This window comes from Rutilus rutilus (assembly GCF_951802725.1).
Source record: "Rutilus rutilus genome assembly, chromosome: 1".
Taxonomy (NCBI): Eukaryota; Metazoa; Chordata; class Actinopteri; order Cypriniformes; family Leuciscidae; genus Rutilus; species Rutilus rutilus.
The window spans coordinates 38862895-38890402 of record NC_140209.1 but is presented as its reverse complement, the minus strand read 5'-3'; the positions used below and the strand labels follow the sequence as shown (position 1 = coordinate 38890402).

The window sequence follows — 27508 nt, the reverse complement described above, 5'->3', positions numbered from 1 at the left end:
GTCCTTAAAGCTTCTTTTAAAAAGCTGGTTTACATTGTCCTACTCGATTTCTTTCCATTGTGCCAGTTAACACACCTTCTGTCTCTCTTCTTCTTAGATATGGCTGGTAAAGGCTACACATCCGTCCGCGAGGAGGCGGTGAGGCTGTTTAACTGCCTCCAGCAGTTAGAGTCGGCCCGCGAGCCCATTCCTCTCATACAGGGAATCCTCCAGACCTGCCTAGACCTCCGGCCACTCCGAGATGAACTCTACTGCCAGCTCATTAAACAGACCAGCGTCACCAAATCATGTGTGCAGACGCAGCCAAACCCGCAGCTCAGATACTGGCAGCTGCTCACCTGCATGAGCTGCACCTTCCTGCCCAGCTGCAGCGTTCTCAAATACCTGCGCTTTCACCTGAAGAGGTCAGTTACACACGAATAACACAGATCTCTCAGACAGCAGGGCTATTCTGAAGAGCTAGATCATGAATATATACACTCCTCTGGATGTGTATGCTCACACACCCACCATAATGTCAAAATGACTTTTTGAAGTTGTGAATACATGAAAGATAATTCAAGTTTTATAAGTAAATACAATTTCAGGTTTTCTACTTTAAAATTTCACTTTTAATTCAATGTGTTTCTTGCCGTTTCTTTGTAATTGTGACATTTTTCTGGCAATTTCTGAATGAAAATTGCTTCTACGCCAATTTGTTTTCCAATGCAGCTGGATCGCAACATACACATATAAACATTCCCTTGAAGGCCTTGAGTATAAAGACCCAAAACTGCGGTTGAGTGTGCAGGAAATATGGGCTGCCTGAGGTTGACTGGATTTGAAAGTTCACTTCCTGTTCACTCATTCTTTTCCTCTCCTCGAGGGGTTGGGAAATGGCACAATGCTTTCTGCATCCCATGGCTAATTGACTCTTAAAGTACTGGCAGGCCAGAGGATAGACAGGGGAGAAGGGCAGAAAATAAGAGAATGGCTAAATAAACGAGTGTGCCTTGAGGAAATGGTGCGTTGACCACAGGGCTTTGATTACAGAGGCGGCTGGTGTAATGGAGACGGAGGAGTCTCTGTTCTCCTGAGGCCTCCGGACGCTTCCCGCATGTGTTTACTTAACACAATTAGGGCCTACGCCATGCATGTGATTACCAAGTGGCTGACACTTCATATCGCAAATAGACAAACTAAACAGAGAGGCCACACAACTTCCCCCTGATTTTTTTGGAGGGAAATTTTGTGGTTTGTATGTGAAATTCTGTAAATGGTCCCTGTAAAATCTCTTTCTTTTATTATCTTCCCCCATGTATCAGGGTTCAAAGTTTGAGTGCGGACTCGGAGGTGGAGAGCTACGCGTCCTTCATAGCCCAGGCTCTAGAGAAGACGCGCGGTCGTGAGTGTGTGCCCTCTTGGGAGGAGATCCAGGGGCTGATGGGAAGGCAGGAGATACTGTGTACTGTGCACTACCCTGGACCGGGCTGCTGCCAGATACCGATCACCTCGCACACTACCGCTAATGAGGTATTGCATCAATCGTTTCCTCTACAGCAGGGCTTGGGAACCTTGTTCCGTTCATGTGTCACTATTGGCACACAAAGAAGTAATCATTAGCATACAAACATAAGAACGAGACATTCATTTAGTAGTTTATTTTTTTTCTATTAGTTTATTATTATTTATTTTTTTAATTTTTAATTCTCTTTTAGCAGTTATCCTTCCACAGACATGTATTGATTTATTCATTAATAGAAGTAAATGCATTTTTTGTTGCGTATTTTCATTTAAGAAAATATTCAAGAATTTTTCTTAAATTGTTTTTTGTCAAAAATGTTCTAATGTAAACTAAAATAACTCTCATTTCCTTTGTCCAGGTTGTGAGGAAGATGGCGGAACGCCTCGGACTGCAGGACAGCCGAAACACATTTGCTCTTTTTGAGCAGAACACATGCTGGGAGAAAGCTATCGGAGGCAGCACCATAATTGCTGATGTCATCACCAGATTTGAAAAGTAACTCAGTCTAAATTTCTTCAATCAGTTGTATTATGTGGAATACAGCAAATAGCTGAATGTACCAAACCTAAAGTACCACGTCAATACCATAGTTTGTTGGACATTGTACCAGGACATTACTATGTTTTTTTTTAACATGTACCATGGTAATACTATGGTATTTTTAAAGTACTGTGTAAAGACCATGTTACATGAATATGTTAATCATTCAGTACCATAATATACATCAAGGTACCATGATATTACCATCCACGATTGCGCCACAGTACAGTGCAGGTCTGTTTTTTCTTTATCTATGATTTATTCACTTTCCCAACACTTTATCACACTTTAACCAACCCACACACACACACACACACACACACTGTGAGAATGGACAAGCAGGTCTTTATTAGTATTCAGTAAGCCAGTAGGGATCTCAAGGTGAGACTGATGTCATCGCGTTAACTGATGTGGAAAGCAAACTGAAGGAGAGATAAGCCCAGCCAGCCAGAATTCAAGGCATCCGCTTTATTCTGGGAAGTGTGTTTGTATTTGTCTGTGTGTGTTTTTGCACGTCGCCGTGCCAACTCTTCCCAGAAGTGGGTTCATGGACACACGCCTAGTCTTTCTCTCACACTCATACATGTGTGCAGACACAAACACAAACCCGCGCGTGCAAACCTGCACATGCAGCAGAAAAAGCTGAGTGAGTCAGGGTGTCATGTGATTCCGAATGATGACTTCGCTCTGTTTGGGTGATTTTAGTCGTGTGTTTAGGGAGCATTGGCGGATTTCATTTGTTATCGTCATGCCCTGCCTTACAAGTCTCCTAAGACTTGTGGACTTATGTAAACAGTTGAAACAGTTTTAGGGTGCGTGAGAAGGGTTTAAAGGGATAGTTCACCCAAAAATGTACTCATTTACTCACTCCATATTTTGAAGAATGTCAGTAACCAAACAGTTGATGGAACCCACTGACTTACATAGTATGGAAAAAAATACTATAGAAGTCAGTGGGTTCCATCACCTGTTTGGTCATTTTTCTTAGTATTGTTAAATTAAGCCATTCTTTGTGATGCACGATGGACCCCTATAGTGTGGTGTGCATTTTTTGTAGCGTACAAAGTTGTGTCTATAGGGCAAAGTGTATTTGCTTTATGCTTCACATCTGATTAATATGCATGTTCCATTAACAAATCTCTGTCTCTCTGTCTTCCAGTTTGTCAGCTAAAGATCCAGACTCTGACTGCCAGTGCCGACTCTGCTTCAAACTCTATTGTCTGTTGGACACCGATAACATCAGTACCGACAGCATTGAGTACCTCTTCTTCTATGAGCAGGTAAAACAACGCGAGACAAGCAGGGACGAGCAAAAATGAGAAAGTTCAATGTAGATTATTAAGTAAAACTATAGGCCGAAATAGTCTGATAGAAGACTAAAAGAGAAATGGCCTTCTGTGGAATGTGTTTTATAAAGACCTAAAAATGGATGTCTTCCTCAGAACATTTATATTACAAGCCATTAATTCCTGCTGAATAATATAAACAGGGTAAGTGTAACACGACTGCTGCCAACCTAGTTTGGATCTGTCTGCTAACATCCATTTAAGACATTTTATATGTGCATGAAACAGCAGAGAGCAGCTTAGGGGCATAGAGACAAAGAGGGATTTCCCAGTTCTTCCTCTCTGTTTGTGTTTAATGTGGACTAGTTTCACAGTTGTGTGGACAGATGTATGCATTTCGTCTTTATCAGTCGGATGAAAAGCAAACATGCAACACAACACACTAGTGAACTCAGTAAACTTTCCCATGCTTGACTTCCTCCCTCCCTCCCTCTCTCTTTCTGTATCAGTGTCATGAGATGGTAGTGCGTGGGCAGCTGCCAGCCTGTGAGGATGACCTCCTTTCTCTGGCGGCACTGAGACTGCAGTGTCTGCTGGGAGATTTCAGCGCCCTCTCTCCGTACCCGCCGTTGGAGCAGCTCTTTCCGGTTGAAGTGGTGGAGGCCCGGGCCCTGCTGGCCCCCGTCGATCCCCCTGGCTGCCCTTCCTTCCCCGGGGGTCTGCTGGCTGGGACATTGTGGGGGCACAAGCGGCGTCAGGAAGAGGACCAAAGACTGCGAGCCAGGCTGAGAGAGGAGGGAGCCGTGGTGATGTCGACCATTTTAGAGCACTGGAAAGCCCTGGTGGGATACAGTCGCAGAGACAGCATGGCCGCCTATCTCACCATCGCCCGGCAGTGGTCCGGGTTTGGCTGCACGCTCTATGAAGTGGACTTCTACATTGTGAGTGGATGATTGTTATTGGTGAAAAGTTTGGAATCATTAACTCTTTCCCCACAATCGTTTCAACAACAAAGTTCTCCGCCACCGTCAGCATTTCTGATCATTTCACAAAATTTGCATGGCCCCCAGAATATTTTGTTGTATGAATATCTGAAAATGCAATAAATCAAAAGAAAGAACAGACCCTCTTCTTTAAACAAAACAAAAAATTCTAGTTTAATATGCTCTTTTTCTATCTACACTTGAATGTGGGAATTAAGTTACATAAAAAAAAAAAAACATTTTGAGCATAACGCTGAGAAAATAACGTTTTTGTCAAAGACTGGATTGGATTCAGAAAGATGATCAAAACATGTATGGAGTAGATCGAGTCCATCAACACATTTATATGCGTTATTTTACATATGCATATGCTTACATATGATATTGCTTGTTTCTGCTTCTTCTTCACCTGTTTTGATCATTCAGGAGATTCAGTACTCTTTCAGAAGATGTGTAATAGCGCCCCCTACCGTATTACTGTGAAAACACAGAAAGCCGGAAATTTTTGTCAATGACGGGGAAAGAGTTAGGATTATTTTATGTTTTGTAAAAGAAGTCTCTTATGCTCACCAGGTCTGCATTAAAAATACAATTAAAACAGTTAATATTGTCAAATTCCACAAAAATATTTAGCAGCACATCTGTTTTCAACACTGATAATAATCAGAAATGTTTCTCGAGCACCAAATCAGCATGATAGAATGATTTCTGAAGGATCATGTGACATTTTGACTGGTAGTGTACCACTGGATAATTTTTCCAGAGAATCACAGCTGTGCCTGACATCCTTGTGTTTCTTGTAGAGCTCGACAGGAAGCTTCTCTCAGAAGTTGTGGCTCGGTGTGGCGGCTTCCTGCGTGTCTCTGTATCGTCAGGGTGAAGCTGAAGCGTTGGAGTCTCTACCAATAGGTCAGATCTGCTCCTATGGCGTCTCTGATAGCAACACATTCAGGATCACTGCAGGAGATCGAGACCTGCTCTTTGAGACCACAAAGGTAAGCGGGCTCTACCTGGTATCGCAATGTTTGTGCTATGGACATGAAATATTCTTCGAAGCATGCAACTTGTTGAAAATAATTTTTTTGAAGTGGCTGGAGTTACGATATTAGTCTGTTAAGCAATTAAAACACAACATATCTATGAGCCATACAAGCCAGATCTTCCTGCCATAGGTTTACTCTAGCAATAATGTGCAGATGCAGCTTGGCCTTCATGTTATCACCATGCATGATACTGTCAGGCCAAAAATACAAGATATTATAGGGAAGGCATATACCCTTAGCCGAGGCAGTGTTCGTGATGCTTTTAGACCTAAAATACATTGACGTTGATGTCAAAGGGTTTTTATCATGTATACTTCCCAGTACTCGCACAATACAGGTCAGACCAGCTGTGACTTTCAGTGCGCACACATGTGGAAACACTGAGACAACCAGTTTATCTTCTCCTGATATCAGCTGCAGGCTCACACCCATCCTGTGCCCTCAGTCCTATACGGTTTAACCTGAAGAAACTCCTGAGTGATGCATGAATGTCTCTGCTAGCTCACACATACACTAGTAATAACATCTAGTCATTGACAGTCATCAACCGTCGCCCAGAGTTGTTCTGAACCCGAATAACTCTTATAGAAATCAATGTGACAAATTATAAAGGTTAAATGTGACCAATTAAAAGTGAGGACATCTGTTAGTTGCTGTTTGATTTCATTTAAATAAATTTTATAGCCAAAAACATATATATATTAGGGCTGTGAAAAGATTAATCGCGATTAATCGCATCCAAAATAAAAGTTTGTGTTTACATAATAAATGTGTGTGTGTACTGTGTATAATTATTTTGCATATATAAATACACACACATGCATGTATTTATTTAAGAAATATTTGCATGTATATACTGTATATATTAACATATAATTTATATTATATATAAATATAAATATTTGTATATATAAATAACACATTTTTCTTAAATATATACATGCAAGTGTGTGTATTTATATATACAAAATAATTATACACAGTACACACACACATTTATTATGTAAACACAAACTTTTATTTTGGATGCGATTAATCGCGATTAATCTTTTCACAGCCCTAATATATATATATATATATATATATATATATATATATAAATGTAAGATTTTTTATATATAAATATATGTAAATTTAAGATTTATTTTTATTTTTATTTATTTAATGTAGCAATTATATTTAAATACTTTTTTTTAAACTTAATATTTATATGTAATTATGTTAAATGAGTAAAGTATTTAGTTTATGATTGGTTGCCTCTTGCTAAAAAAATAGCTAAAACATTCCACCGCATTGTTTCACACTAAATACAATGCCGAATTTAATTAGAAATTAATACTTTTATTCATCAATGATGCATTGTGGTTTCCACAAAAATATTAAGCAGCACAACTGATTTCAACACTGACATCATATAAGAAGGATTTCTGAAGGATCATGTGACACTGAAGACTGGAGTAATGATGCTGAAAATTCAAATTTGCATCACAGGAATAAATTATATTTTTAAATATATTAAAACAGAAAACAGCTATCTTAAAGTGCAATAATATGTGCGTTTTTTTGAACTAATAAATAGTAAAATAAATGCAGCTTTGTGAGCATAAGAAACTTTTTTCAAAAAAGTCATACTAACCTAAAAACCATGTTAACCAAGGGTTAAGTGTAGTGTACAAAGCCTTCTAGAGCACAACAGAGTCATTATACTAGTGTAAAGTGCATAGCACTGGCAAAAATGTCTGTAACAAATTTTACAGTGGAAATTTACTAAAGACATTTCTCTCTCTCTCTCTCTCTCTCTCTCTCTCTCTCTCTCTCTCTCAGCTGACTGAGATCATGCAACTGATGAATGCTTACTTCAGTGCCACCCGTCGCCAGCTAGGCAAAGATGACTGCATCTCCATAGAAACAAACCCTAAGCTCCACCCCTCCCTACTTGAGCTCCCCTCTCACCCGGTGTGAAGAGAGAACGACTCGCTTGCTTGCGCGCACACACACACACACTGACACTGACTCTGACTGATGTACACGTGCATATGCAGTCCTGGCTGATTGCTTCCCTGTGAGGAGCTTTGCAAAGAGGACGAACTCCGATGAGACTGAAAGGAGCAGATGCTGTGGAAATGGAAGAGGAGTGGAAGGTGTCCAGGGAGCCACAAACAGGAGAGCAGGTTCAGTAACTCACTTGCTACACCGCCAGCCAAATCCAGAACGGACACGGGGGCCCTCAACGGCCCCTGCCACCTGGGAGCCTGCCAAATATCACCGAGAGGAAAATAATGTGACTTTAGAGATCAACTGTGCAAAAAAATAATAATTCTTAAGGATAATTTTAGTCTTGCTTTTTAGTATTTAAATGTTTAAACATCCTTAAAACAACATGAATATACTTTTACTTAATTTGAAAAATTAAATCAATTTAGTTTTACTTCAACTCATTAAATATTAAGACTCATTTTTAGACCATCTTTTCAAGGAATTTACCTCGAATTAAGTTCCATTTCTTATCTTGCTTCCCATGATAATTGGGATGTTCATATATATATATTTTTTGGAAAACAAGCAGCAATGTCTTTGTATTGCACTACAGGAAGACTACACAAACATGCTGCCGTTGCACTCACACATATACGCATATGCTGCGCTTTAAACGTTCCTTTCGAGACTCCTGCCTGGCTCGCTGTTAAACTCATTCATCAAACCGTACATGACCTTGAAATGAAATCAGGTGGAAGTCACTTTCACACCGACCTTTATAACTGTCCATTACCGAACTGACGGTGGTGCATGTGTGCGTGAGAGACGGATTTGAATATTTTAAGCTGTAGAAACCAAAGGATCCTTAGCTCATCTGAATGATGCAAGTGTATTTGTGAAAAGCTTTGAGCCCGACCTGGTGCTGCTTGACTGTGCTGTTAGCTTACGATAACTCTGCACTGTTCGTCCTGTAGCCACAACAGCCTCAGATCTTTAGATCCGGTTAAAACCAACTACCTTAGACACCCCATTGCACCCTCGTACCCGTGAGGGTAAATGACATTTTGAAAAAAAAGACAATTTTGGTTCAAACCAAGCTTCCCAGACCTCTCGAACACTGAAGATAGACAAAAAATCAACACTATTGATATGCAACATTATCATCCCATATTCTAAAGAAATTACATTTCCATTAAAAGGGATAGTTCATCCAAAAATGTTCATCCTTTTATCTTGCTGAACACAAAAGAAGATATTATAATTTTTATGTTTTGTTTTTGTTGTTTTTTTCATTTAATGAAAGCCAAACGACATTGTTTGGACCCCATTGATCTTCATTGTATGGACACAAAAAACAGACATTTTTCAGAATATCTTCATTTGTGTTTTACAGAAGAAAGAAAGTCATACAAGACAGGTTTGAAATGACACAAAAGTAAGTAAATGATAACCAAATGTGTCATTTTTGGGTGGACTATCCCTTTAAGCCTAACCTGTAGCCTCTGTCTGTTGTGCTATGTTATGAAGCCTTGTGTCGGCTTTATGACGGCTCATTGTCTCCTTTAACGTGTGTTAGTTTCTACTAGTTTTATTTATGGCTGTCTGTTGAATACATTGTGTGAAAGTGAGTTTTTTTTTTAATTGTCCTTTTTACTTTTGTTTTATATATCTTTCATAAAGACCTGTATTTGTATTTTAGTGCTTGCATTGAAATAATTACAAAAGAGCTGATGACGTCATGGGTAAAGTATGATGTCATCATTTTTATTTACTTTTTTGGTTATTTGTTGTTTATTTCTCCCCCTGTCACGTGAGGTCTACGAATGACAAATAACTTGATAATAATCCGTTTATTTTTTTAGATCTAAGGATTTTTGAGATTTTGTCATAACCAAAAAAATGAAGAGTCATTCGCCCTTTTAAAGTCACATGGACCAAATTTCTTGGGGTCGGGGTCTTTTTTTCCCCTTCGAATGACTGCCAAACTATCACTGTAGCAATAAAACCTGCCCAGTTGTCCTGAGCATGAGCCCATTTTCAGTATGAGGCTTCAGGTTGCCTTTGGAGGAGCCACTAGTGCCTGTCAAACAGTCTGTACAATCTTTAATTCACTCATACTCCATAATCAGGCTCAGTGTTTCTGTATTCAGAGTATTTTGGTTCTGCACTATCTTTGCTCTACAGTGGTTTTTCTGCCTGAATACAAATTTGAAAAAAAGGTTGCCAGCTACTTGAAGTTCAAAGGTGGAGGGCAATCACGTCTTCAATGTTGTTTATATTGTTTAAAGAAGTTTTTTTTTTTTTTGCCCAAACCATGTTCCTCCTACAGCCCCTTTGACGGCAGTAGTGGTTGTTGTCACATATGCTTGTCTTCTTTTCATGTCACTCTTTAGCTGCAGGCAGCTCTGACCCAATGTCATACATGTAACAAAACTTGACAAACTCTGATGCTTTGGTTTGTATGCTGCATGGTACCTTTATTATGTTACACGTGTAATTGTCAATTGCACTATTGTTTGTACAGCTAACTTAAATGTGCAATAATGCAAAATGATGAATACTGTATGTAATAAAAAGCAGCACCATTACATCACTTGAGTGTCTGTTATAATATTGGTGGGAATAAGAAAAAAAAAACATATATATACACCTATCCTGCAGTGTTTAGCTCCAGTCCTAATTAAACACACCTGAACAGGCTAATCAAGTTCTTCAGGATTACTAGCAGCTTTTAATTGTGTCAGGGCACGTTGGAGCCAAACTTAAACTAAGGAATAGTTCAGCTAAAAATAAAAATTGTTATAATTTACTCAAATTGTTCCAAACCTGTAATAATTTCTTTCTTATGCTAAACACAAAAGAAGATATTTTGAAGAATGTCAGAAACCAAACTGTTAATGGGCTCCATTGACTTTTTATTTTCTTCTCTCCATACAATGGAAGTCCATGGGGCCCATCAACTGGTTAACGGCGTTCTTCAAAATAACTTATTTTGTGTTCAGCAGAAGAAAGAAATTATTACAGGTTTGGAACAATTTGAGGGTGAGTAAACGATGACAATTTAAATTTTTGGGTGAAATATCCCTGTATTCAGTATGTCCTTGATTGAGTTTCAGTATCCATAAGATGGTTTGGTAAAGAGATGAAGACCAGTTATCAGAGGTAACAGCTTCCATTTCTGAGCTATTTCATGTGTTTTAAGGCCAAATGACCCATGCCATCTGTTGTGAGTGATTCTGACCGGATTGCAGATGGTCTGTGAGCGTAATCAATACAAATGGAAATGTTCTTGTACAAAAACATTTATTCAATCTCATGAACTTCAAGTAAATGCATCAAGTCTGACAGCAAACTATATACACAGTATAATATTAATAAAAAGAACATGTGGTAACTGAGGAAAAGAAAGCACTGAGAAATGAATCTGGCCATGAGAGTTTCATGTGAAGTTTCCATCACTTCCCAATACAATACAAAAAATAAAGAGAGACGGGAGCAGAAGAATAAATTATTCAAAAAAAGAAATGTGATATTGGTTGGGATTTTGGTGTATGATTGAGTCTGCCAGACTTTGAGGTAACATCACTGATTGAATTGACTAGAAAAAGAACCCGATGAGGGTTCACTGATTGGATGGGATTGAGGTACAGCACAACACTTGACTTACTGATCATCTCTCAAAACGCTGAGATAATCGCCTAGAGTAATCCATGACAATAAGACTGAGAGGAAAATTGATTCAATCACACAATCATAGTCTATCCCCTGAAAGCAAGCGCCTTTTGTTTAAAAGCATGCATGCGTGAACGTGAGGGAGTTAGATGGTGTGTTCATAAGCTGCTTCTAGTCTGATCTTTTCTAAGAGGCTTAATCTTTCACACTCCCTCCTATGGTTACATTCATCTGAGACCACCCAGTCTTATCGGTGTAGACGTCCAACATGTGTGTGGTCAGGGAAGTTTGTGTGCAGGCCACCTTGACATAGATTGATGTAGATTGTGTGCAGAAGAGTGCCGAGTGCAGTACAAAAATAGATTAAGACGGAGCCGTAAATTCTCTGATCAAAGAAAGGAAATTGGGGAGAAAGAGAAAAGTTACAGCTCAGGATAGAGGCACCAAATTATGGTAGGCTCTGGAGGAACAGTATGACGAGCCATGAAAGATTTACCGACACGAGTCTTAAGAAGTGCATTCACTACTGAAATTCTGTTATTTGCTCCTGGAGTCATTGCGTATTTGATAGGATGAGTTTAGAGGCTTTCTTTCTCTGCTCTTTAGGGAGTGGGCGGAGGGGTTTTCACTGCTCTTGTGTGCCCCAGGAGATGTAGTCGGGACGCGTGGCGGCGCTGTACTCATCCACAAGCTGTTGAACCACCTCGCGAGAGTTATCCAGCTCGTCAAAGTTGTCCTTGAATATGTCCTCCTTCCTGAACTGCTCGAGGAAGGCCTCCCTCTTCCTCAGCTTATCATACTGACGACAGGTTCGCTCAAACAACTAGGAGTGAGGGAGAGGAGAACAGAGATTAGAAAGTCTGCCCACATTTTGAGCAATGCCTTTCCATGACTTTTCCAGTTTTGTAGCCCACGTGAAAATGGATTTTAATGTTGAAATAGAAAAATTTTATAATTCACAATTGCCAAGTGGATAGGCTTTCTCGCACTAATATTAGGCTACTATAGCAACATTTTGGTTAAGGTTCTGTCTGTTTCACAAAATCGCATTTTGATGCCACCGTACTTTTGCCACATTAACCTACGAACTTCCCACGTCACGAAGGACGCAGCTCTGCTAGAGATTGGCATGGAGTACTTACCATAAGATCATCTCTCAATGCAAATCAAACCAGCTATTAGGCTAACTGAAATAAAACCATGCCAATCTCTAGGTATGGTGAAGGCTATGTGATGATGTGGGGCTATTTTAATTCCAAAGGCCAAGGGAACTTTATCAGGATGCATAGTATCCTAAAAAAATGTTAAAAAAAAATACTTAAAAATAAAAAAAAAATTTTAACATTTTTTTAGGATACTATGCATCCTGATAAAGTTCCCTTGGCCTTTGGAATTAAAATAGCCCCACATCATCACATAGCCTTCACCATACCTAGAGATTGGCATGGTTTTATTTCAGTTAGCCTAATAGCTGGTTTGATTTGCATTGAGAGATGATCTTATGGAAAGTACCCCATGCCAATCTCTAGGTATGGTGAAGGCTATGTGATGATGTGGGGCTATTTTAATTCCAAAGGCCAAGGGAACTTTATCAGGATGCATAGTATCCTGGATGCATGAAGTAACTGGCCTTTAAAAATAAAAATCTGCCTGCCTCAGTGGGAATTTAACATAGGGGTGTCCAGACTTATGCACCCTGTATTTTAAGGAAGAGCATTTATTTATTTACGATACATTATTCATTCACAAAGAAAATTGGTGTCCTTAAAGGTTGGATTTTTCCTCATTTTTTTAATTAAGGCATTAAGATCAATTTCCAAAAGATGATTTTTTATTCCTCTTTTTAGTCAACTTTAGCATGGGTGTCTAAACTTATGCATAGCACTGTATGTTGGCCTTGGCAATTTTCCTTTTTGTTTTTGGGAGTAATATTTTACAATGCTTTTCCATCTGTATTTGCTCAGCAGCTTGTAGTTTCTTGTAGGAGCGACAAGTTTATATATGGTCCAACAATATGTGAATGGGCCACATATGTTTTTCTAGCTGGGGATAGTTTGTGCTACGTCATCACCCCCTTTCATTACTTCAGACTCTTCGGTGATTAGCTGGCGCTGGCTCTGCTGGGCATGGATTTTTTCAAAATTTTTATAGCAACAGCACTCATGAACAGTCTAGCTGATGAATTACTTGAGAGTTGAGCATAATCAGAAATGCTTATATTTGCTAGAGAATTTTCCAGCCCTGGATATCATAAGTTTAAAAATTCCCTGATATTTCCTAGTTTTCCATACACATGGAAACCCTGTTCAGTGGTGTTTTGTGATTCTGAGAGAGGAACTATGGGTTGATTGATTATAATAAAATAATAATAAAATATGAATACATTATAAATAAATCATTAAAATAAAAAGTCAATCGTTTTGCTACAAGTGAATATAGGCAACACAAAATGTAATTTACATAATGTACATTATTAAAGCTTTAGCAAATCTTTAATCTTTAATCTGTTATTAAACAGTGTTAGATAACTGTGAAAGTAAGGTCCTGTTTACACCTGGTATTAAGATGCATTTTGGTTGATCGGATCACAAGTAGACGAGGCAAACACATTCCCGTTTACACCTGGTGTTTTAATCCGTCTCTTTTGTCCAGTTTCAACCACTTCTGTCCTGATTTCTTTGAGGGAAGGGTCTATGGGCGGTTAAATTTATAGGCTTTTTCAGATCTTTCTGCTTTGATAGCCACAAGACCACAGTGAACGAAGTGAATGCGTGTTAGAAAACAGGAATGGTGAAAGAACATCAGAACATTGTGCTTGGTATGTTTTTTTTATCTTCAAACCAAACTTGGGTCTTCAGCCAAAAAGTTTAAATCCCATCTGGCTAGCGCGCTCCCCATTATGTTTACGCATTAGGACAGTAGGCGGAGAGCAGGCGGTCGTTTGTGGCTGTTTGAAAGCATTTTCAACTACCTCTGGAAGTGGTTGAAAGTGGACAAGCTCAAATCTATTTAGACCCCATTTACACCTCGATTTAGTGTCGTCCGCTTGTGATCCGATCGACCAAAATGAAAGAGTCGTCTTTCAAAAACATTGAAAAATCGTACTGATCCCAAACTTGTAAACGGTAGTGTACATCCAATACAGATTCATCCTGATAAACTATTTTTTGAGCAGTACATAAATGAAGGTCAGGGCTTACCGAAGAGATGCTGGTGTGATTAGCCATCATAAGTCCACTGACACGATGAGCTGAGGGCAGGTAGGGAGATCTGCGGGACAGTGCCACCTGGATACTAGCTGGACCCCATGGGATGAAATTAGCTAACTTCCTCTCCCTGATTCTCTGCAGACTCTTATGGACCTGCAAGGACACATACACATGAGGACATGCACACCTAAGGCTCAGAATGTGCTGTGTTTATCTAGCAAGCTCACACCTGTGTGGGGTCCACCTCTCCCTGGATGATGTTGAGAATGGCAATGTAGCAATGAGTGGTCTGGCGGTCTCTGCCTGTGGACACCATGACATTCTTAGGCTGCAGGAGTCTCCTCATCACATCAAGAACTGTAGTCTTCCTCACACTTGCCACCTAAAAAGAAGAGAGAAAAAATTACAGTATGATTTAAAGAGCATTCATTTTATAGAAAAAAATATTAAAACCAAGACAGTGGACACAAAGTAAAAAGAATTAGATATTTCATCCTTTATTAATAATGAAAAGGACAGATGGACAAATAGAAAGAACAACAGATATAGATAGACAAACGACAGATAGTCAGATGGACATAGATAAATGGATAGATAGAATGACAGACAGACAGATTAGATAGTTCCATGTAATTAAAAATGGGTCTTTAGCATAGCAACATCCTAACATAAGACTATTGGAATAAACAGTGAGTTAAACAGAGCTGCCAATGAAGAGTTTCAAATCAGTCACTTATGAGGCTCCATTTTGGTTTGGATGTTGCCTAAGGAGGTAGTTGCATATATAGACAGAAGCTTACAGGACTAGACTTTAAAACAGAGCTACAAAGCTTATTTGCATTGTCTGCAAAGGATCTTTATGCATAGTCACGTTTGAATAACTTACGGATTGATCGGTGGTCAGTGGTGTGTATCCAGTCATGAGGAAGTGGAGGCGGGGAGTGGGGATGAGTGACGCAATGAGACCAATCAGATCATTGTTCATATATCCAGGGTAACGGAGGGTTGTTGTGCTTGCTGACATAATGGTGGACACCTGTTAAGAAGAGGAACACTTGTCTTTTGACAGTCTAGGTGGATGGGTGACAACAAGAATGTGAAAAAAAATCAGTCACGTTTTAATTTTATATCGTGTCGTCTTAATTATTTGGGTGTGCTAATGGTACATTTGAAGCCTGTAGTGTATGTAAACGCAGCCGGTGTTTAAGAACACAATAGCCTGGACTGGTGAAACAGGTTTTCTTATAGCACCCTTCAAAGAAATCTATGCACTGTACTGTGAAAGTTGGAGTTCACCATATGACACATTTCAATTAGAGGCGATAAAGACCGTGATGGATGAGTCGACAAAATGAACTATTCACCATGGAGCAGGGTGCTGTAAGAATGGGCGTATAAGAGCAGATGAGCTCCGAACGGGATGTTATTTATTACCTCATTAGAATGTGACATGACAGCATGTCAGGCTGCTGATTACAACTTTCAGAACGGGCAACTCCCCATGTTGCTTCCTCCTGAAACTGTGCTGTTTCAAATTTTGTGGTTTAGCTTATTCACTTTCTTGACAGCTGCGTATATATATTTCCCAAACTCATGCTTTCATTTGTCTCGTTACCTAATAAACCCTTGGAGGTTTCACAGTTAGGTTGTTTTTCTGATGTTTCTGTTGTCTGAAATTTGAAAATGCATGTCTTATCGTAGGAGAGCTGCCAGCGCCCAACTGTGATTAATATATGAGGAGTGACTCTACTGTCCCAAATTGAACCACACCAGGCCAGTCCCTCTCTGCTGCAGGGAAGGGCTTTAAAATGAAAAGGACACTAATATTTAATTGACAGAATGGCATCACGTTGGGGACGGTTTATTTGATTGACTGAATGGGTTCATGTTTGGGAAGGTTTAAAAATGTTTAGGATCAATGTCAGTGAGTGAGTTCATCAATGATGCTTAAAGGGGTCATATGATGCTTTTTAATGTTTTACTTTTCCCTTAGCGTGTAACGTATCTGTTTGTGCATGCATACAATCTGGAAAGTTACAAAGCTCATCCAATCTGGGAAGATACAAGTTATCCTCTAGTTTTCCCCTAACGTTATATTCTAAGAGGGTTTGACAGAGAACAGAGGAGGAGGATAATAGCGTTGTCATGAAATGATTTAATATGTATTTGTTTTAAATAAAATATTGTTAAATGCTCGAAACGAATAACGGAAAGTGGCATGTTTAAAACATTCACGTCTTCTCAGGTCCATGCGATAAACATCCATAATTGCCAACTTCAGAAAGCAAAACTGTTCCGAGATTTACTGTACAAGTTTATCGGTGGTTGTGTCCTCCTAAAAGAGAGATCAGATACAGGATTTCTTTTAAAACTCACCAGTTGGTTGATCTGAGAGAACGAGGGGTTCTGAATGTGCAGCCGGTCTGTGGCGATTCTGTTCAAAGCCGTGTTGTCCAGCACTACCTGAAAGAGACATGGAGAGAGAATGAAAAGGAAAGAGATAACTGTGTCAGGACTGTGTGCTAGAGGTGTTCTTGGGTCTATAACGTTGTTATGGAATTATTTAGTATGTATTCGTTTTAAACAATAAAATATTGTTAAACGCTAAAAACAAATAATGGAAACTAAGTTGGCATTTGTTAAAAACAATTCAGGTCTTCTTGGGTAAAAACATTTATTTTAAATGACCCGAGACCCAAGTGGAGCTGGGAGGACCTACTATTGTGCTATTACTGGATTGGTATCGAAGTAGCAAACAGGATGCAAAAGAAAAGAGAGAAAACTCAACACTCAACTGGAAGAGCATGACACTAACAACGGTGTATTGCCAGAAAACACACAAACAAACATAAGGTATGCCTTAAAAACACAGCAAGTCTCTTTAAATTAAGGAAATTCATATAACTGCTGTAAGAGTTTAATCTAAAATTGCCATTTCACTTGCAGTCAGTGTAGAACAATGTCAATATTATTTTTACCATAGTATTTAATATCAATATTTTTATATAAAGTCATCTGAAAACAATGTGGTGAATATGTTATGCTGTATGATCAAAACCCGTAAGACTTTCGTTGATCTTCAGAACACAAATGTTGATCTTTTTAATGAAATTTGAGAGCTTTCTCCATTGACAAATACACAACTACCACTTTCAAGCCCCAGAAAGGAACTAAAGACGTCAAAAAAGTAATCCATGTGACTCCAGTGGTTTAACCTCAATTTTATGAAGCGACACGAGTGTTTTGTTTGTGCAAATGTTTTTTTTTTTTTTTTATACCACTTTATGTACAAAATATGAATCTCCAACACACATTCATTCACAGCATGCGTGTTGTGTTGACGCAAGAGCAGATGTTGTTGCGTGAATGCAGATCAGAGATTAATATTTACATTTTTGGGTGAACTGACGCTTTAAGTGTTTTTTTTGCAAAACTTGTTGAGTACTACTGTAATTCAACTTACAGTAGGTCAAATTTCAGCTAATGAACAGAGCAAACCGGTTCTCAAAATAAAAAGTCCCTAGTTTGTATTCCATTTACACAATACTTACGCAATATTTTTTTAACAGAAGGGATCACTGCATATTTTGTAGTTCGACTAGAGAATGTTTTCCTCTCAGGAGTAAAAGGGATAGTTCCCTTTATGACCTTTACAAACTTTTTGAGGCCTGAATGTATTAGTGAAAAGGGGCAGAAATCGTCTTAAATTGCATTTTAAAGGTGACCAAAAGTCTTATTGGTTTAGCAGTGAATAATTTCATTTTGGGGTGAACTATCCTTTTAATTAAAAGTGAAGCTGGCATTATTAACATATATGAGACTTGGAGTTAAGTCTAGATCTGTATTCTCATCAAAGAAAGACAGAAAATCATCTACCTCAATTAACCTTCTCATCTTTTGTGCTGACTCTCTGATCTGACATTATTATATAAGCCAGAGAAGTGAATGAAGCTAGCAGACAGCTGCAAGAAATACAATATGCATTAAACAGAACTTACCCTGTACTAATGACATTTGCTCCACTAAAACTCAATCTATTCTGAATCGCAGCCCTTACAACATGAATATTTGCTGGTGATATGAATAATGATGTATTTTGCTGGGGTGATCAAACCTATCAATTCCTTTAAAAATCAAATAAGGATATACGTAATTATTGGCCCCTCAGAGAGTCAACAGGATGTGTTGTTTGTCGAATAAATATCTGCTTAATCATGTGCTGATGGTTATCAGTCAGAAACCAGGAATTGTTGACACATCTATAAACTTCCATTCCACATGTACAGATATGACATAGCTTGGTCCATGTTAATAAGGAGGAAATGGAAGGAGAGATGTGGATAGTCACATAAGACTATCCTCCTTTTCTCCACCTGCTGGTGTTTGGGGAATGAAAGCAGGAGAGAAAGAAAGAAGGTCTGTTTGGGGAGATGGATTGTGTAACTGTGAGGAAATGTGCAGTTAGAGTAGCAGGCTGTATATGAGAAGGGCTCTGTTTCAAATAGAAAGATTCATTTAAGATCTACAACCTAGGAGTGAGTGTGTGTGTGTGTGTGTGTGTGTGTGTGTGTGTGTGTGTGTGTGTGTGTGTGTGTGTGTGTGTGTGTGTGTGTGTGTGTGTAAAACACCTCCTCCCAAATTCTAGGCCAGCTGAAAAGGTTAGCAGACAGTGTGTGTGTGCGCATGTGTGCATGTGTTCATTCACTCACCACACAATCTGCATTCTGGGTCAGTCTCTTTAGTGTCAGAAGAGAATTATACGGCTGTACGACAACGTCACTCATCTCATCCTGGTTAGGAAAGACCGAGTAGGTCTGAACTAGTTTTTTAGGATACCTAAAAAAGACAGAAAATAGCTGAAAGTTTAAGGCACAAGAACACGTGCCCTTAAGGTTGCACACGCAATGGTATTAAACACATCCCTAAAGAGAGGTAATTACACCCGGTGATGGCTGCTGCCTGCATCTCCCTCTAATTACACTGACTGCCACCCAAACGCTTCAGGACTGCAAGTCTAGACGAACAATGCGAAGGGTGTGGATTTACACTTCAGGAGAGGGAGTGTAGACTGCAAAAATCAGTCAGAGCAGGGGGGACACAAAGTCCTTTTGAGACCTATATCAATGAATTGTGTTTCCTCACCTGTCGTTCAGTCGCTCCAGGAGGTAAGATCCCAGACCAGATCCTGTTCCCCCGGCAATAGAGTGGCAAAGCACAAACCCCTAAAGAAAAAAAAAAGAACACAAAAACAGAATGCTAAAAATATACACAAAATGCATGTATGACTATGGTGCTTTAGGTGCCATCTAAACCCAGAGAGAATAGTTACAGTTGTGCTGCCCACTATCTAGTGTCAGTTTATCAAGCAGGAATATTTACCCTACGAGAACTTTTTACCATACTAGGGGCATTTTAGCCTTTACGAGGGCATTTTCTTTTACACCATATTAAAACACACAGCATTTACAGTACTGTTCAAAATCTTGGGCCAGTCATTTTTCTTAAATAAAGTAATACTGCAGAAAAAAAAGCATTAAATTGATAAATGGTGAAAGTAAAGACATTTTATAATGTTACAAAAGATTTCATAAATGCTGTTCATTTGACCTTTCTGTTCATTAAATAATCCTAATAGAGAATCATGGTTACGACCAAAATATTAAGCAGCATAACTTTTTTTTTTACATTGATAATAACAAGAAATGTTTCTTGAGCAGCAAATCATCGTATTATAATGACTTCTGAAGGATCATGTGACACTGAAGACTGGAGTAATGATGCTGAAAATTCAGCTTTAACATCTCTGGAATAAATTTTATATATATATATATATATATATATATATAATATATATTAGGGCTGTGAAAAGATTAATCGCGATTAATCGCATCCAAAATAAAAGTTTGTGTTTAGATAATATGTGTGTGTGTGCTGTGTATAATTAAATTTGTATAATAAATACACACACATGCATGTATATATTTAAGAAAAATGTGTTATTTATATATACAAAAAATTATATTTATATATAATATAAATTATATATAAATATATACAGTACATGTATGGAAATATTTCTTAAATATATAGATGCATGTGTGTGTATTTATATACACAAAATAATTATACACAGTACACACACATATATTATGTAAACACAAACTTTTATTTTGGATGCGATTAATCTTTTCACAGCCCTAATATATATATATATAAAAAGTTTTTAAACATATTTTAAATTGCAATAATATTACACACTATTACTGTTTTTAAATTATTGCATTTAAAAAGATGAACATGGTGAGCTTCTTAAAAAAAAGAAAGAATTAAAAACCTGACCACAAACTTTTGAACAGTAGTAAGTCAAATAATTTAACAGAACGTTTAATTAATTTAAATTAATTAAGCTATGCTGCACACACGTGCATGCAACTAACTGAGTTTTAACATCATTCTCCAAACCACTCCCTAACCTCCACTTACATTCAAGTTACACACACGCTGCCACGCACACACCAGTAATTGTGGGTAATAAAGTGAACGACACAGATTACGCAGGGAGGCCCGAGTCTGTTGTTTTAATGGGAGGAACATCTGTATCTTGTATATTAAGAGTGCAAAATAAGGCATAACAATAGCACTTTTGTTTAACCCTCTATGACTTTCACATACATATATATATGTAGATTTATTTATACATAGTTCTATGTAATATAGCAATATAAACAAGAGTAGACAGAGCACTGTAAAAAGGGGTAGAGGAGAGAAAAAAGGGATGAAAAAAATGAAATGAAAGTACGTCAAATGGTACGTCACTTTACCATCTGGAGATCATTAGAAAGCATTTTACTTTGTTTAAAAATATAATCTGTTTAAAAGCCCAAATATTCCCAAAGTCAGAGAAAACAGTATTAATGAATGACAGAATAAAAGGGTAAAAACCAGCCCATTCATAATACACCATTACTTTCAACATTTACTTTAAGCTACTTTTTCAGCATTTATTTCTACACTAACTACATTTGAAATTGTATGTTAAATCACCCAATCACTGAAAAAAACCTCCAGATAGCGAAGTGTACAATAAATGAGAGTCATACCTCGAGACTGTCACTGCCATCTGCCTCTCTGTCAATGATGTCAAAGATGTCCTCGTGGATTTTTTCTCCCTGAAATGAACAAATATGTTGACAACATTTTAATTATAAGACAAAAGCTTGTCCAGTATTTATGGGTAGTTGATATAATTTTGCCAAACAGTGACAGCTGTGCAATCATGTTCTTGTACAGTTAGTATCCGTTTAAAAATTAAATAGTCACACTATGTCAGGGGTGTCCAAACTCGGTCCTGGAAGGCCACTGTCCTGCAGAGTTTAGCTCCAACTTGTCTTCTAGTATGCCTAGTGAGACCTTGATTAGCTGGTTCAGGCGTGTTTAATTGGGGTTGGAGCTGAACTTTGCAGGACAGTGGCCCTCCAGGAGCAGGACTAGACACCCCTACACAATGTGAACTGCAAATAAAGTGGTTAAACATAGTGAAAAAGAAATGATAACCAGTTATAGAACCTAAAATATAACATAAGTTTAATCTAAAATCTTGATAAAGAAAAAAAAAAAATCTGATGCCTAACATGACTGTACCTGAGAGAAGCCACTGGCCCAGTTGTTACCAGCTCCACCGCCATGCTCCGACAGGTAGATGTTCTCCGGGTTGTACAGGTTGGCGTAGGGGGAGTTCAGGATGGTGTGGATGACACGGGGCTCCAGGTCCAACAGCACAGCACGAGGAATGTAGTGCTCATCATCCGCCTGAAGGGGGTGAAACAATAGAAAAAGGATCAATGGAAATTGCATTTTCCATAAGTGCTTCTCAATACTCATTACAAGGAAAAGACGATGCCGAATTTAAGAAATGAGAAGCAGCTCAGGTCTACTCAAGATGCTTGTTGCTGCTGCTTTACACGAGTGGTCGACCAATATATTGATGCTGACATATTGGCCGATATTTGGCATCTTTTTATTATCAGCATCAACCAATAATTTATCTAGCAGATAAATGTCAGAAGAGGAACTTTTATTTTGACCGCGCTGAGAAAGTGAGCTTATTATTCAAAGGAACGGTGAACTCTTTCTTATTGGAACACTTTATTAAAGGAACACGCTGACTTTTTGGGACTTTGGCTCATTCACCGTATCCCCCAGAGTTAGATAAGTCCATACATACCATTTTCATCTCCGTGCGTGCCGTAACTCTGTCTGACGCACCCACCGCTAGCCTAGCTTAGCACAAAGACTGGAGGTAAACGGCTCCAGCTAGCATACTGCCTAGAGCCCTGCACGGGGCAAAACATCCAGCCCTAACCGAGACCTGGCCCGTGGTGTTCAAGCCCTAATCCGGCCCCAGCCCTGAAAACGTCTGCAATTTTTCAGCCCGAACCCGACCCGAGACCAACATCAATATCACTTTGAGCTCTCTCTGACTCACGCTCTCTGATGCGCGCTGTCTCTGCTAGACGCACACACATACACACACACTCTACTAGGTAAAATTTTATTATAGGCCTCAAACATAACTACCACCACCGACAATTATGCCCACAAATATTAATACAGACTGTCCATTACAGAGAAGCATAAGCATGCAGTAGAGAATATTATATAGCCAAATGTGATCCAGCAGTAAATAAAGATTTACAGCCTACCTTTTTTTGATGTCAAGTAACTTTACAGAAGAACAACATTTCAAAGAACTCTTCACGAACTGGCTAACGTTAAATAATAATACAAATATAATTAAAAAAAAAAAAAATCTGTTGAACTGAGTTAGGCTCATTCACTGTTTACTCGCGATCGTTGTGAAGAAAAAGAATAGCATCCACTGTTGAAGACTTCAGGCTCGGTAATCAAATCAAAACTCTTTCAAAATGCAGCTTTTCCTGAAGTATTGGGAACTTTTAGTAACTCCTTACGCTCCAACTTCTCCCTGATGCTCTGCATGGTCAACTGTCACCTAATGCATTGCACGCGCGTCGTGTTACTCGCGTGAACGCATATTGCATTGCATATTTATAATATTATCAATATAACAATATTTCATACAGTAGCCTCTAGCCTGCGCTCTGCACATATATTATGGGCACGATGAAAGGAGAAAAGCTAAATGAGCCCGAGTCCGACCAAAGCCCAATCTCTAAAAAAAAATACAAAAAATGTTTAAAAAGTAAAAAATTGACCCGACTGCTCCCAATAAGTGACAAAATAACGTCAACTATTTACATGTTGTGATTTGTATAGTCACAGCGTGTACAAATAACATGGTCACATATTCTCAGAAGGCGAAGCACTGCTACTTGGGCGGAGTGATTTGCTCGCAGTAGCTGAGAAGCGCCGTGGTGAGGAGCAGAGAGTTCGCTCAGAATTGGAGTAAATCACTCCGCAGAAGTACCAGTGCTTCGTCTTCTGAGAATATAGCATACGGTTAGAAGATGGCTGTGTCTCATGTGACCTTGTTATTTGTACACACTGTGACTATACAAATCACAGCATGTAAATAGGAAAATGTTGGCGTTATTTTGTCACTTATTGGGAGCAGTATGCTAGATGGAGCCATTTACATCCAGTCTTTGTGCTAAGCTAGGCTAGCGGTGGGTGCGTCAGACAGAGTTACGGCACGCACGGAGATGAAAAAGGTATGTATGGACTTATCTAACTCTGGGGGATACGGTGAATAAGCTAAAGTCCCAAAAAGTCGGCGTGTTCCTTTAAATGGTAAAGTGATTTGCAGGCATAAAGCGTGGTTGTTACTACAGAAGTTTTACATTACAAATAAGGTTAAAGAAATAGGCTATATTTTAAACTCATTTACCGATTCTATCCAGATAATCATTATTTACAAAAAAAAAACAAAAAAAAATTTAAACTATGTTTATTTTGCCATTATACTTGTTCTATTATATTGTGGTGTAAAGTACAGAAATATTCAGTGTTCAAGACCTGTCTCTCTCTTACAGGAACATTTTCTCTTTGGTTTCACGGATTATCCTGAGGATGAAGAAAAATGCTTTTATTTAATTAATTAATTTATACTTAAAAAAAAAAAAAAAAAAAATCATAAATATAAGTTTACTAATCAGAAACCCAATTTTATTATTTTGTTGACTATAGTAATGTATGTAAACAGTATTAGAGACTCTTTTAATAAGAAAGCTGTCAAAAAATCTGTGAGCTTTAAAAAATATTTATTTGATATCTTTATACCCGAATGTACCTTTATTCTGATCTTATGTTATTATCTCCCTTGTCACACTATTCTTTTATTCTTTATATAATTCCTTTTTTGTGTTGTATGCATAATGTTTAATACTTGCATTTGTACAAAATGTATGTTGCTTGAATAAAACAAATAAATAATAATAATAGAAAGGCAAATGCAATAATACTTTCTCATATAATGTCATCATTCAGCAAATTCACATTTATATTTTTTAAACAAGTCTTTGAATATGTAATAAATATCTAATTCCACCAGCCACACAAACTTTAGTGAATTCAGTTCAAAGTGTGCATTTCTACCCTGCATAAAAATGTGTGGCCAGACTACAGCTGATGTTTTTACAGTTTCTTTATCACTATAATAGGATTCCAAAACCAAGATGCTATCTATTCTAAAGTATAAATCTGTTTATTTTACATATTGATTCATTTTCAAGTTATTTGTTTCTAATTTAATAAATAATATGTAAAAAGAAATATTCATTTAATTGCAGCTTGTGTTATTTTCTATAGATCTTCAGCATCACCATAAAAAATGGCAATAATACAGAGGAAATTACTATAATACTGTGACTCACACAATCTGTGAATCAGTGACAATTCACATCAGAAGAGCTGTAACATCAAAAGCCTTTTATTCAGATTTCACCGCAGTTTCACTGAAATACCTCATTTAGGTCTTTAATTAGAATAATCTCTTAATCTGACGAATGGAACTAGGAGCTGTGCCGTTTATTTCAAATTAGTTGTCCATCAGATGGTGAAAAGGCCTCCACATAATGACTGGAAAGAAACAATGTTGACTTATGACAACTGAAAACGTAGAAACATGGCTCCATCTGGTGGTAAATTATGTGAACAATGTTGAAGGGATATTTCACCCAAAAATGAAAATTCTGTCATAATTTACTCAACCTCAAGTTGTTCCAAACCTGTATGAGTTTTTTTTCCCCTGCTGAACACAAAATAAGATATGTTGAAGATTGTCGGTAGCCGAACAGTTGCTATAAAATACTATAGAAGTCATTGGGGCACATCAACCGTCTGGTTACCGACATTCTTCAAAATATCTTCTTTTGTGTTCAGCAGGAAAAAAAAAAAACTCATACAGGTTTGGAAAAACTTGAGGGTGAGTAAATTATGACAGAATTTTCATTTTTGGGTGAAATATCTCTTTAAGTTATTTACATTCATATATTTTATAATTTTTTTATATTATTTTAGTCATTAGCACATTATTTAAATACTCTTTTATTGTTATTTATTATTGAATAACTATATTTATTATTTAATATTGTATATTTGTTTTTAAATGTTACTTGTTTTGTGTACAATGCTTCTGCCAATAAAAATAAAAATCGTCCACACTGGCCATAATGGCCCAGACAGAAGCCAATGTTAAGGTCACAATCAGTATGTTGGTTGATGCCATGATGATACTGCAAGTGTTTAAATAGCAACTCCATGATTTATATATAATAATAAATAAAATGTAGACTTTAAAGCAGCATTCTTGATACGATGTGGTTGTGGCTGATGATTGGCACGCTCTGAATGCATCATCAGTCTGTATTTGTGTAACTTACCTGATAGAAAAACACATCTTTCCGGTCAGTGCCCTCAGTGGCGAACTCCTCTACGATGCCCTCTGGGCTGATGCCATGCTCAGCACAAAGCTGCTTCCAAAACTCAAAACCAACTGCACAGAGACAATACAGACACGATTCAATTCAGTGCATTAATGCAGGATGCTTAAGAGCACTTGTAAAACAGGATGCAAGCTTCGTCATTATATATTTCTTATTGAATATTAATAATGTAATGGCTATTGTATCACATCTTTGTTAGAAGTTACAGCAAAACTTGCAAAATCAAATGATCAAAATCAATGGTGATTTGCTGACCAAGTCTGACACCTCTGATTGCATGAACCCCATCTTTCTCAGAGTAAAAGGATAAACACAATGTAAATATCTCCAGCTAAAACTATCAAACGTGACGGTAAACAATAAAAAGCAACGTTTCGAATTATGTGCACACGAAAACACAGTAGCTGGCCAGGTTAACGTTAGTTACACTAAAATGTTATGTTATCTCCAACTGACAACATGAAATATTTATCATTATTGATTAGCAAACAAAAACAAAGAAAGGTCATTAATTAAAGAGTTCTTGGTTTTTTGCAAATGGATATATACTATAAAGCCCTTGGTCATATTAAATGTATGTAACGTTATTGTGTTATTTTAAAGCTGCCCAGACTGATAGCTAGCTAGCTAGCCTAACTGTTTATGTAGAGAAGATGGCAATCTTATTAGCAAACAGAACGTAATAAAGCGAATGTCTCACTCTGATTCCCGCACTGCCCGAGCTGCAGGGTGATGATTTCTCGAGGCATGCTATCCTGCTATTTCAGCTTTATAATCACTAAAGGATAGAGATGTGCTGCTGTCAGTCAATCACAATCCCTGTGCGTGTTCCCGCTCCAACAGCAACGGCCTAACGGAGGAGCAGTGCGCATGCGCAGACTCCGGCCACGCTACACTTTCACTCTGTGAAGGCCAGCAAACGTGAACGGATCAATATTTGTTAAAATGTACCAAAAGAACTCTTTATCGAAAAGAGCGAAAAATAGATATGAGATATACACAGAAAACAGAAAGAACAGACGTAGAGAGCATAACTAACGTAACGCATGACGTAGTACGCGTTGACATTGAACAACATCAAGGCTGCGCGTCAGTTGCGCAAACAGATGGAAATGTGCCTATCCAGGCCAGGTTTACATTTTAATTTTCCTCTTGCCTAGTAACACATATTCACAAAGAAAAACGAATTAATTTATTTCCCTAATTTACTTGCAAAATTATTGTGCACTAAAAGGTTTTACTTTTTGATGACAAGGACTCCCAAATATGACGCTCTCACTAGTGAAACGCTTTCTATTATTTATTTATTTATTAAAGCACACACACACACACACACACACACACACACATAGTAAATAGGTATTAAGAGACCG

At 38.0% G+C, this 27508-nt stretch overlaps 2 protein-coding genes across 2 annotated transcripts in view; one reads left to right on the top strand and one right to left on the bottom strand.

The window, feature by feature from the left end:
• The window catches only part of plekhh3 (pleckstrin homology, MyTH4 and FERM domain containing H3), a 35234-nt gene extending 27592 nt beyond the window's left edge, over positions 1–7642 (top strand). The window contains exons 7-13 of the mRNA XM_084407383.1: positions 98–404; positions 1305–1512; positions 1863–1999; positions 3204–3324; positions 3840–4271; positions 5117–5308; positions 7181–7642. Of these exons, the coding sequence (XP_084263509.1) occupies positions 98–404; positions 1305–1512; positions 1863–1999; positions 3204–3324; positions 3840–4271; positions 5117–5308; positions 7181–7318 (1535 nt within the window). The 3' untranslated portion in view covers positions 7319–7642. The remainder of the gene's footprint in view (positions 1–97; positions 405–1304; positions 1513–1862; positions 2000–3203; positions 3325–3839; positions 4272–5116; positions 5309–7180) is intronic.
• Positions 7643–10619: 2977 nt separating this feature from the next.
• On the bottom strand, positions 10620–27245 carry tubg1 (tubulin, gamma 1). Its single transcript, XM_084429949.1, has 11 exons — positions 26836–27245; positions 26073–26185; positions 21856–22023; positions 21315–21383; positions 19357–19436; positions 18924–19050; positions 16591–16677; positions 15101–15250; positions 14444–14596; positions 14206–14367; positions 10620–11828 (listed from the first exon to the last, which is right to left on the bottom strand). Exons 1-11 carry the CDS (start codon positions 26882–26884, stop codon positions 11631–11633), a joined length of 1356 nt encoding a protein of 451 aa, XP_084286075.1. The 5' UTR covers positions 26885–27245; the 3' UTR covers positions 10620–11630.
• Between the last annotated feature and the right edge of the window lie 263 nt (positions 27246–27508).

Coding starts and splice junctions, on each gene's coding strand:
- tubg1 (XM_084429949.1), bottom strand. CDS start 26,884: ATGCCTCGAGAAATCATCACCCTGCAGCTCGGGCAGTGCGGGAATCAG. Junction 22,024..26,072: donor AAGATGTGTTTTTCTATCAG/GTAAGTTACACA, acceptor CACCCCCTTCAG/GCGGATGATGAGCACTACAT. Junction 11,829..14,205: donor ATCACACCAGCATCTCTTCG/GTAAGCCCTGAC, acceptor CCTCACTCCTAG/TTGTTTGAGCGAACCTGTCG.